We start from the raw sequence: 12,291 nt of genomic DNA, 5'->3' as shown, positions 1-12,291 counted from the left end.
CATTCAAGGACGAAATATATTACAAAGGTGCATTACAAAGGATTAGAACCAACTGGGAAGCGATGGCAATAGTTCAGTGGCACACGGGTTGCCACTTTAGCTACAGACAAAAGGTCCTTTACAATCACATGAGGAACCCAAAAAACATCATAGTGAAGGCCATTCTAATTCAAAAAGCAAAAGTCAGCTAGTCTAATACTATCCAGCCAATCAATGGCACACTCCTTCCTAATGATCTTTGTAAGACCCTTGCTGTCACTGAGAAACAAAACACGTTGAAAGCCTTGATCCTTGGCTGCCAAACCAGCTTTAACTATAGCCTCCAACAGAGCACCAGTGGATGATCTAGCATTACTACTTGTTGCTCCAAAAAACACCTTATCTCCCTGTAATGTCAGTGCTTCATATGCAATACCATGTCTACATTGTCCCCTGCTCCTAGTCCCTGCAATTTTGATGATTAAGTGCCAGATTTGGTTGATTTGGTTGATTAGGTACTTGTCCAACTACTTGGTCAATTTGTCACTAACTATTGGATTTTTTTGGGTAATAGCCCCATCTCTTGGAAGATCAAGAAGTAAACTAGTGTCTCTCACTCCTTTGCTTAAGCCGAATATTATGTCATGACCTCCACATGTGAACTCATTTTGCTTCAGTAGCTTCTTAGGGACCTTTGCATCAACCTTAAAGGCCATATGAGACTTTATTGTGACAACAAAGTAGTACTCCATATTCTTGTTAATCTCATCATCATCCGCTAGCAAACTGAACATATTGAACCGGATTGCCACCTTTATTTATGAAAAGATTGAAGCTAGATTAATATGAACCTCTTGTATTGCTGTCTTCTTCACTAAGCCTCTTGGCAAAGATCTATTTTGTCACCTTGATTACAAGTTTGGCATTCGTGCTTTAACTTGAGGAGATGGTCGGGAGAGAGAATATTCGGATTAGTATTGGGATTTCACCAACTAACAAACCAAATATTTCCTTTTTTAATTTTGTTGACTGACTTATTGAAATCAAATCTCTAAAATTTCTTCCATTTTCTCTCCTCATTCTCCTATATCACAAGGAGACTTAAGTTTATCAATAATTTATCATGAGACTAAATATCTATTATGGAAAGTTGAATTTCATTAAAGGCAAACTAAAAGGTTCAACATAAACTCACAATTGAACAATGGAAACTACAATAGGTGGTCCAAAATTACATACAATTTCCATAGAAGGAAAGCCTTAGATGAACCTGAAGAAAGTTCAAGCCACATTTAACTTGGAGCTCCTTACCACTTATGATATACCTTGGCTTGGTTGTTGTTGCATTCGATCTAGAAAAAACCCTTCACTCTGGTAGTGGGATATCAGCCAAATCCTCTCTGTAAGGAATGTGATCCAACTCGCCCACCTCACAAGAATTGCCTAGCCTGTGTTCCATGTTGTTTTGGGTTACTGGGTGGTCATGCTTTACAGGCTCAACAAATGTTACAACAGTATCTTTTCGGATGGTAAGATAGATGACTGCTAAGATGTAGAGGAGCATTAAGGGAAACACTAGGAGCCCAACAAACACATTTGCAACCTTTGGTAAATTGTTGTGAAGTAGCCAACCCACAAAGCTTGTGCTCAGGTAGTAGATGTTGATGCCAATGATTCCCATGCCTAGGATCCACGAGATCAGAATAACCTACAAGCATAATTGTCTGATGATTAGTTAATAAAAGGATGTTTTCCTTACTCTTTCTTTCTTCTTGCATGTGTCTGTAATAGAAACAAGAATGTGGTCGTTTTTTTATTTTTTATTTTTTATTTTTTTTATGCTTTGCTTGCTTTGGCCATCTAATTTCATTCCTTTCAACTTTTTTTTTTTTTCCCCTTTTTGAGATAGTCTTCAACTTATGGCGTCCGCTCCTGATAATAGTTATTTATCATTAGACTAAGACACCAATCGGTTTTTGGTATAGGTGAAGATTGAACCTCAGATCTCTTATTCAACCATCAGAAATATACCTTTAAACTTAAATATGGTTACCTAGGTGTTATAAATTATGTTTTTCAATTAAATTCAATCATGTGACTGCATTAATCAATAAGCCATATAATGTAATTTAATTGTCATTAAAAGAAATTCATTATATTTATGCTATAAGCACTTATACTTGTGGAGTGACCATTGCGTCAAGGATGCGCGGTGGTCTAAGATAAAGTATCTAAAAAAACTCTATTTAAATCTTATACATATGAATGCATATGTAGTTATATGATTGAATTTAATTGACGAGTCTAAGATAAAAGTATCTAAAAAGACTATATCTAAATCTTATACATATGAATTGCATTTATGTGTCATTATAAATTCAGCCTATCACCTTAATCAAGGCCCACTATAATGGTTGTACCTCGTTTAAAAGCAAAAGTAGAAAAAGAAAAAGAAGTACAAAATCAACTTACATATATTGAATTCATGTGTGGTCCCATCTTGGTGGCACTGCTACTAAATTTAAGGAGAGGGATTAGAGCAAATGGAAGCTCAAATGAAAGTATCATCTGCAAAGCGCAAAGCAAAACACATTAAAATTTTATCCTATGTTTGAATATAGGTATCAACGTTAAAAAAATTAAAATAAAAAGAAGACATAGTTCACAATTTACAAACCGATGCGATGATGATAAGTCGGGCAGCACCATTAGATCCTCCAATAATGGAAACAATAAGACTAGGTGTAATGGCAATGCACCTTGTCATCAGGTTTCTAATCCATTTTTTCAACTTAAGATCCAAGAAACCCTATAAAAGCCACACCTTCCTTAAATTAATTAAAATTTAATCCCAATTAATTAGGGTACTTATAAACATATATGTTTGTGTGTGCATGTTATGTTTTTTATTTTCAAGACCTACATGATGAATTGCCCTGCATAAGTGCCTGTGATGGTGGAGCTTTGCCCTGAGGCTAGTAATGCAATGGCATAAATGGTTGAGCTTGACCGACCCAATACATTCTACACACATAAAATCAATAAAATTATAAAAAATAAAAAATTATGTTAGACCTTGTGCATGGAAAAAATTGGCTTTTGCCCCTTTCAAAAAAACAATCTAGCATTTTGCCCTATTTCCCAAATTAATTAGGGAAATGCCTTTCATTTGAAACTCGATTTTCTCAAAATTGAGTTAAGCCCTATAGTGACGTTTTTAAGGATCCTATAGTGACGTTTTAAGGACTTATAGTGACGTTTTGTAATCCGATTTCCATGAAGTCGAGTTATAGGTAAAAAAAAGAAAAAAAATTGCATGTAACTCGACTTCATGGAGATTGGGTTAACAAACGCCACTATAGGGCTCCAAAATTTTTTTTTTATAACTCGATTTGAGAAAATCGAGTTTTAAAGGAGGGGCATTTCCCTAATTAGTTTGGGAAAGGGGGCAAAATGCTAGATTTTTTTTTTTTTGAAAGAGGCATTTGCCCATTTTCTCCCCTTTTGCATAAACATTCTAATTGCATCTAAATTGATAGACTATCATTTGTTCCAAAAGCTAAAATTTTTTTAAAAAATTGTTGAAATTAATTATTTAACCATTATTCTAATGTAAAATAATTTCATATATATACAATTGAACCTTGAGAAGGAAAGAGGCTGAGTTGAGGTTAAGATCATTGCATTGATTTGCAGTCTCATTTGATATGTTATTGGCTAAGCAAACGGTGCCCGATACAGAGACAATTGCAACATTGATTAGAAATGCAACAAACAATGCGAATCCGCTCTCTATTAGGAAATATCGACATGCATCCTGTGATATAACACGACAAGGCAGACATAAGCATTTTGACACATTAGGAAAAAGCAATTGTTTTGGAAAATAAAAAAGCACTTATCTCTCCTATGCAATTTAATTAAACTAGTTTTACCATCTATGATTATGATAGTTATTGGAGTCTGAAACTCACTTGTATATAATTTGTTCTTTGATTAAATTACAAATTACATCTTCTAATTTTTCTAAAATTCAATTCAATCTTGTTACTTTTGAAATATTCATTGTAGTCTTTCCATCTAATTCCGTCAAACAGTGTTGTTAGATGTCTTAAAAATGATGTCGTTTTAGAAATTAAAAAAAATACCAAAATTACATTGTTTTGGGACACATAATTGGCAACCATCCCAACGAAAGGACTACATTGAAAATGAATTGATATTATAGGAGTGAATTGAATAAATCAGAAGTTATAATACTAAATTAAATTTTGAATAAAATTAAAAGGGGCAATATGTAAGCACTACATTCTTACATTGATGCCATGGACAGAATTTGGTATTTTTCTGGATAGCACAAGAGCCGAGTGGAGAAAGAGATTGTGCCTATTGATCAAAAGAAATGGAATGAACAATATGGTATAACACAAATTAACGATTAGAAGGAAGAAAATAAATAGTTATGAAATAATGAAGGATATTTACTGAAGCAGTAAATTACATACGGCATGACTAGGGCACCGAAAAGTGCTATGGCATCCCCGGTAGCTCCTTGGCCGCTGAGCTTGGGTATAAACATTCCCTTTAGCACAGCAACCGCTGGAGGCTTTACATAACCCATTTCTCCAAAGAAACATGCAGCCATTACGAAGACCAGTATTGTTATCAGCAATTCCAGCTTCCTAACCTGCCAACCAGAAATGTTTTAACAAGAATTAAAACTATAGTGGAAAACCGGAAAGTACATGAATTCAATTTTTTGAACTCCAAGGAGTAGCACTACGGTTGAGACCATGACTCTTTGCAAATAAAAATCTTCTATTCCACTCAATGGCAACTCAAGGCCTAGGCCTAAGGCCCCAATTTTGTAATGGTTTTATTCCATTATAAAAAAAAAATGCCTCGTCCCTTTTTTTTTTTTTTAAAGCCCAAAATTATAAAGTAATGTTAGGATATTGCAAATTCTACTACTTAACTTACAAATTGTTGTGTCACTAATTACAAAAAAAAAAAAAAAAAAAATCAAGCATTCATTTATAAGGTGGTTAAAACTCATCAATCACATTCATTACTACATCAATTTGTGTGTTGTACGTAGTAAAATCAATAGTATTCTTACACCTTAGTAATTTCCAAAATTACCACACACTATTGGTGTAATAGTCACTTCACAAGTATAAGTATTTGTAGAGTGTGGGGAAGCATGGGCCAGGATTCAAGTCTCCAGTAGGAAACTTCACATACATATATATTTAGATTATGTTAGAGTAGATTTTCTATCTTGTAAAAAAAAAAAAAAGAAGGTAATTTCCAAAATTGTATGATAATAAGTAGTTTAAACAATAGAAAAAGGATTGTGCAAGATTTTTCTCACTTCATAAAAAGGTGTGTGAAAAATTTTACCAATAGAAAATCAACCCAATTGAAAACCATAAACTATTTTTTTTTTTTTTTGGGGGGTGGGGGGGGGGGGGGGAGATGTTTTAAGGCTTTAATTTTTGTAAGCTAATATCCTATACAATAGATTGACAACATTACCCACCTAGGATTATAAAAACAAACAAACACTACCCACCTAATCTCTCATATGGCCACACATCAAATAATCTCAGTCTCTTTCTTACACCAAAATCAAAATTTATTATGATGCATTGCTTTATCTATGATAAATTAAACCTTATCTACATATCACATATCACAAAGATTCATGTAAGAGATTATGCATATATCTGCTTGAAGTCAGGGTGATCTAAGCATCTATTTATTTCTTATAATTATAAAAGCTAGCTTGTAACTCCATGCACATGCATAGATACACTTAAAGATATATAATAAAATGTATAATATAATTCCTATATATATAATTTAAATACTATTGATAGTCATTTTTATATATTTTTTAACTCTTTAAAAATTTTTGTTAGAATATTATTAGGTATAAAATGTAAATTGTCTATATATATTTTTAATTATCGTGAGACATTTCTTTTTTTTACAATTTATTTATTCTAGACTCTTTGGTTTTTGTACTTAATAACTCACTTGGATGAATATTTATGATGTGGTCTCATATTTGATTTTAAAATTAAGAAATAAAAATCTTTAAAAATAAATAATTTAAAACACATGGCGCAAAATTGGAACTCTAATTTGGAATTCTATTTTGAGTTTCTCTCAACTTTATCTATTATTATATATATAGATTTGATTTGCCAAAAACAAAGAAAAGAATATGCTAAGATTTATATTCTAACGTGTCACAAAATAAGAAATCATTTTCAACAGATCAATTAGTGTACTAATTTACTTGTTTGACTTAGACAGCAAGAATCACGGAGCAGCAAATTCTAAAGACACGGGGAATTATCCACGCAATAAAAAAAAAAAAAAAAAAACAAAAAACAAAAAATAAAAACTTAAAGTCTTAAACAATGATGCAATCCTCCACACAAAGTGGAAAAAAAAAAAACTAAAAACTAAAGTCAAACAAACAGTTAAAATGCATACATTATTAATGACTAATTCACAACTTGGTAAATAAATATGCTTCATTTGAGTCAAATAACGTGAAAGTTCTTTTGACTAGTAGTACATTTTTTAATCTATTTTTTATATAAGATATAATTTCTACTCTAGTTTAATCTAAGTGTATATATGTATGAAACTCCCTCTTAAAGAGTTGAACCCCGACCCTTACCCTCCACAACTCATAAGCATTTATACTTGTGAAGTAACCACCGCACCAAAAGTGCGCGGTGGTGACTAGTAGTACTTGATAGCGACAGAGGAAGTATTGTCATCTATACATCTATATATATGATAATAGGTAAAACTGACAGAAACTCAAATTAGAATTCAAAATTAGAGTTTCAATTTTATGTCATGTGCCTTAAATTATTTATTCTTAAAGAGTTTTATTTCTTAATTTTAGAATCAAATATGGGACCACATCATAAATATTCATTCAAGTGAGTTATTAAGTACAAAAATCAAGGAGTCTAGAATAAATAAATCGTAAAAAAAAAATGCTTCACAATAATTTTTAAAAAAATATGAATAATTTATATTTTATACTTAATAATATCCTTACAAATTTTTTTAAAGAGTTAACAAAATATAAAAGTGACTATCAATAGTATTCAAACTATATATATATATAGGAATTATATTATGCATCTTATTATATATTTTTAAGTGTATCAATACATATGCATGGTTTACAAGCTAGTTAGGATTAAAAATTAATATCAATGTGAAGGGATTCAAAATTTTAGAGGGGCATTATGCATCAATGATTAAATTTTTAAAGGGATAAGAATTGAATATAGTATTTTTGTGTAGTAAACTAGCTGTGATATACACACATCACACATGACAAATGTTTGATATAGATTCATATCCCAATAAATCGAATGTATAGAAACACTAAACCTAGTCATTTTCCTGTTAAAAGAGGATTCCAAAAGCTAGAGACAGAGTAAATGCTTAAAGTCTTAAACAATGATGCAATCCTCCACACAAAGTGGAAAAAAAATAAAGTAAAAACTAAAGTCAAACAAACATTTAAATTCGTACATTTTTAATGAAAACACTGTAGTAAAATAATTTGGATACAGCTGAAAACTGAAAACTGAAACTGAAAATTGGAAAATACTGTAGCAAAATAATTTTTAAATGTGTGAATAGTACCGTGAGACCCATTTTTAATGAAAAAGTTGCTGAAAAGTGTATTTTGTGAGACCCATAAATAGTGCATAAAAACACTGTTCACACAAGAAAAATAAAAAAGCTAAGGCTTGACAAAAAAAAAAAAAATAAAATAAAATAAAATAAAATGGTGAAACGTAAACGTGCGTCTGGGAAGCGCAAAACGCGCTTCCCAAACGCACTCTAATTCACAACTTGGTAAATAAATATGCTTCGAGTCAAACAACGTGAAAATTCTTTTGACGAGTAGTACTTTTATTTTTTGAGAAGTACTATCAATGATAGCAACAGAGGGTAGTACTTGATAGCAACAGAGGGTAGTATTTTTTTTTGAAAATTCTTTTGACGAGTAGTACTTGATAGCAACAGAGGGAGTACTATCATTAGAATTAAATATCAATATCACCGTGAAGGGATTCAAAATTTTAGAGGGGCATTATGCATCAATGATTAAATGCTTAAAGGGATAAGAATTGAACATAGCGTTTTTGTGCAGTAAACTAGTTGTGATATATACATGTGACAGATGTTTGATATAGATTCATATCCCAATAAATCCAATGCACAGAAACACTGGACCATGTCATTTTCCTGTTAAAAGAGATTCCAAAAGCAGGTCAATAGTCCCCCCACCTTCCCCATTGTATCCGTGTATAAACAAACTGTACTACTTGCAAACTATGTAATAATATAAAAGTATAAAACCTAACAATATGTCACACAACGTACGTAGTTTCTTCTCTTTTTTTTCTTTTTAAAATTATTTGGGTTGGTCGGGTAAGTAGATTTTTTTTTGCTGAATACCATAAGTGGATAGTTGAGAATAAAAATATTATACACATTTCTTAAAAAATTAAAGGGCCAAAAAAACGTACGTAGTAGTTGATAGTTGGCCATAAAAATATTAGACTCAATTAAAAATAAAATAATAATTAACGGCTAGCCAAAAACGTACGTAGATAATTGATTGTTGGCATAAAAATATCACACAAAGTACATGGATATATAGTTGAGCATAAAAATTAAACACCCAATTAAATTTCTTAATAAATAATTAATGGAGCAGAAAATTTTAAATAGGTAATAAAATAAATTACCCCGTATCTTTGTAGGCCAAGAAATAAGAGAGTACTTAAACCAGTGATGAGAACTCCAGTCCAAATTGTGATGTGGAACAGTATATTTAGTGCAAAGGCTGTTCCAATCACTACCACAAAGTGAAAAAATTGAAAATTTTTATTCTTCCTTAATTTGAACATGATCAAGGAGACATGGATGAGAGGATAATTCAAGAATGATTAGGCTAATGCATGCATCAACATAATATGGTAATGATATCATTTGTCTTTGTAAGTCAATTTTATTGTTTTACCTTCGGGTATGTCAGCAGCTATGACTGCAACCTCTGCTAGCAACCATAGGCAATACTTCACATATTTTGGGTACTCAGCCTTACATAATTCTGAAAGGTGTTTGCCTGTGGCAATACGTAAACAAATACTTATCCTGATTAGCTACTACAAGAAGAATCATCCAAAATAAAAATAAAAAGTTACTACTAAAGAAAAAGAAAAGTCAGCCGTACATAAAAGGAAAGAATAACAGAGCAACAAATAAGTTTCTAGATTTGTTGCTCTGTTATTCTTTACTTTTGTGTATTGCTGACTTTTCTTCTTCTTTATCTACAAAGAAGAAAAAAAAATTGAGGCAGTAGTAACTTCTATATTTTGGCCTAGAATTTGTTTGCTCTGCATCTTACCGGTGCTTACACCAAGATTTGCAGCCAGCGATTGAATTATGAGCGCAAAGACCAACCCAATAAGTATCACCCACAGTATCTGAAAATAGCAAATAGCACAACCATGCTTAATATTTCTCTTGTAAACTAATTTCTAATTATTTGGGCCATTTATGTTTGATTCAGTTTCTCCAAAAAAAAAATTTGTTTGATTCAGTTTATTTTAGGTCCTTAATTTTTGGGTTATCTACATTTTGATCCTTTATGTTTCAAAATTTTTATTTTGATCCTTTATGTTTGATTCAGTTTTTTACTTGGCACTTTATTTTTCAAAATTTTCATTAAAAAAAAAAAAAAAAAACCCTAAAGAGGCCAACATGAAAATTGAATTCAATATGAAAAGTCAAAGTGAAATATTTAAAACTAAAATAGCCAAAATGAAAATAACTACAAATTTTAAGAGTTAAAAGTGTACTTTATTCCCTAAAAGAAAATGAATACTCTTTTTTAACTTTTTATTGCAACAAAACTTTGCATTTTTATGAGGGAAATATTAACCAATGCCCATTTAAGAGCTATTTTTAAGAATATTTTATTGAAAGAATGATAAAATAATAAATATAGTGACAATTTTTTTATATTTTTTATGAAAGTGGTGTCAAAAAATTTTCTATTATAATTTATTAACAATTGCTGTAAGGACATCAGTTAATATAACCATTTTTATAATTAAAACTTCTATAATGAGTAAAAGTAATGTCTTAGGAAATGATTGAAAATAAACCTATAATATATCTACACTTTTGTTAAAGGCCGACTTTCTCTCTTCATAATTTTTCGTGAAATAGCTAGCTCCATCTTTTTTTCTATTTGATTTACCTCAAATCTGTGATTTGCTCCAGCCTGCAGATCAGTTTCCACTGCAACATGGTAAAAATGATAATTACTTTGTCAAACACACACACGCGCACACAAACACGTGGAGACAAAGGGAGAGACAAAAAGACTCACAATTGCCCGGGTCAAGATAAGCTAAGGAGACAAGGAATCCAGGGCCTACATGCGATAAGAACTTTCTCCACCCAGGTTTCTAGAACATCAATCATATATACTCAAACGTTGATTCTAACAAGATAATCTATCCAAACATATAGAACAAAGAAATTTAAAGATAGAAAATGCATAGCTAAGAAAGAGAGAAGAGGGTTATATGAGAAGAACCTTAGAGTCCTCATCATGATGATCAAACTGTTTATGATCAGGACTATCAGTGATATTGGGGGGTGGGGTTCCCTCTAGATTAAGGGCAGCTATACGGTTGCTCCCTCCACCCCATGACGATGATGACGGTACAACATCACTTACTTGCTGCTGTTGTTCTTGGCTTCTCATTCTTTCTCTCTCTCTCTCTCTCTCTCTCTCTCGACTTTGATTACCTACTGCATGTGAGAGTTTCAAATGGAGCTCCATTATTTATAGTGCAATGTGGCATGAACCAAGAAATGTTTTGTAATTGAGGACAGCATAGCAGTCATTCTATACTAACTCCAAATTGTCTCCATCCATCCTCATTGCCAAATATGGACACGTCACTTTCTACTTTCTTCTTTCTTCTTCTTTTCTTTTCTTTTTTTATTTTTAATTCTTGGTAGAGAAATAAAATGTTCACTTCCTTTCGTCTTGAAGAGGTCCACTATTTAAGAATAAACGAAACAAAAAGATATTCTAAGAATGACGTTTCCACTCCTTGGCTAATATGTTCCTCTTTTGCATTCTATATTTGGAAGAACTCTCTCTGAGTTTCCTTTTCTTTTCTTTTCTTTTTGGCAAAGAAATACCTAACCCTGTATCATCCATTTGTTCAAGACAAATGAACACGTAGATTAGCCCTTTTTTTTCATAACATGACACGCTTTTGCTCATGTCTGCTTATAAATTGTCCCAGTGTGACTTGGTTGAGATGGGGTGGGCTTCTCATCACAATTTCTGCTCATTGAATTTCAAAACAAGGGTGTGAAAGAAAACCCACGAAAAATAGGATCTCCAAAGTTTAACCTTAAATTTTTTTTTTTTTTTGGTGTCAAGTGGTAAAAACATTGCACGTTTTTATATTACAATTTGCATGCTATTGGCGGTGGTGGTTAGTAGTGATGACAATGATAGCATGAATAATAACCGGTGGTGGTGAAGAGGTGGATCGTAATTGTGGCAATATAGTGGTAGCAACATCGGTGATAATAGTGTAAAATAAATAGGTTGGCCTGGGCGTGACTAGACCATGTGCCCCAAGCTCAGATGTTGGTGAAGTATAAAATTTATATAATATAAATAAGACCTCCCGTTTTCCACCAAAAAAAGAAAAAGAATGATATTAAAATAATAATATTAATTAAATTTGCACGCTGAAGAATCCCTCTTATCAAACCAATAAACGGAAAAAAAAAAATTATCATAATTTTCTAATAATAATTTGCATATACCCACTATTATTTGGTTACATTCACACAACAAATACGAATTTCACCATCTCAAGAGAGCTTTATACTAAGACATTGGTTTCAAGTACCAAATTTCTCAATTAACTCTGACCTTGCATTCCAATTACATTTGGACCTAGGTTTTGAATTTTGTTTAGACACTACAAAAAAGGGGCTATCCCAGCGTTTTGAAAACCGCAGGGATAGGCCCAGAAAGCGCTGGGATCAAGGAAGTTAATTTCATATCGTACCGGCCGATACCGCCGGAATTTGCTGTATTGGTGCTTAGGCCGGTACAAAAATGCTCTTGTTTCGTTTCGGTTTAAATACCGGCTGTACCGGAGCCGTTTCAAACATACTGGAATAAATACCGGGTTTCGGCCGGAAAAT

The 12,291-nt window shown here is 32.1% G+C and overlaps 1 protein-coding gene across 3 annotated transcripts; it reads right to left on the bottom strand.

Moving 5' to 3' along the window:
* Positions 1-1,208: 1,208 nt before the first annotated feature.
* Positions 1,209-10,849, bottom strand: LOC115960876 (metal transporter Nramp5-like). 3 transcript variants are annotated; one of them, XM_031079874.1, is made up of 11 exons: positions 10,646-10,849; positions 10,436-10,514; positions 10,304-10,344; positions 9,446-9,524; positions 9,059-9,163; positions 8,784-8,893; positions 4,485-4,666; positions 4,296-4,365; positions 3,623-3,796; positions 2,452-2,547; positions 1,209-1,687 (listed from the first exon to the last, which is right to left on the bottom strand). In XM_031079874.1, the coding sequence occupies exons 1-11, from the start codon at positions 10,814-10,816 to the stop codon at positions 1,346-1,348; spliced, it is 1,449 nt and encodes a 482-aa protein (XP_030935734.1). In that variant the 5' UTR covers positions 10,817-10,849; the 3' UTR covers positions 1,209-1,345. The 3 variants fall into 3 exon arrangements, with proteins under 3 accessions (XP_030935734.1, XP_030935735.1, XP_030935736.1); XM_031079876.1 differs by lacking the exons at positions 1,209-1,687; positions 2,452-2,547 and adding exons at positions 2,682-2,788; positions 2,903-3,003; XM_031079875.1 differs by lacking the exon at positions 3,623-3,796.
* Between the last annotated feature and the right edge of the window lie 1,442 nt (positions 10,850-12,291).

The sequence above is a fragment of the Quercus lobata genome, chromosome 9 (assembly GCF_001633185.2).
Source record: "Quercus lobata isolate SW786 chromosome 9, ValleyOak3.0 Primary Assembly, whole genome shotgun sequence".
NCBI classification, from domain to species: Eukaryota; Viridiplantae; Streptophyta; class Magnoliopsida; order Fagales; family Fagaceae; genus Quercus; species Quercus lobata.
This window is presented reverse-complemented; position numbering and strand designations above follow the sequence as displayed.

What these genes read in the sequence shown, in the direction of transcription:
- LOC115960876 (XM_031079874.1), bottom strand. Translation starts at nt 10,816, where the DNA reads ATGAGAAGCCAAGAACAACAGCAGCAAGTAAGTGATGTTGTACCGTCA. An exon ending in AGCTGCTGACATACCCGAAG is followed by an intron (nt 8,894 to 9,058) that starts GTAAAACAATAA and finishes ACTTTGTGGTAG; the next exon opens with TGATTGGAACAGCCTTTGCA. An exon ending in TTGGCCTACAAAGATACGGG is followed by an intron (nt 4,667 to 8,783) that starts GTAATTTATTTT and finishes TCTGGTTGGCAG; the next exon opens with GTTAGGAAGCTGGAATTGCT.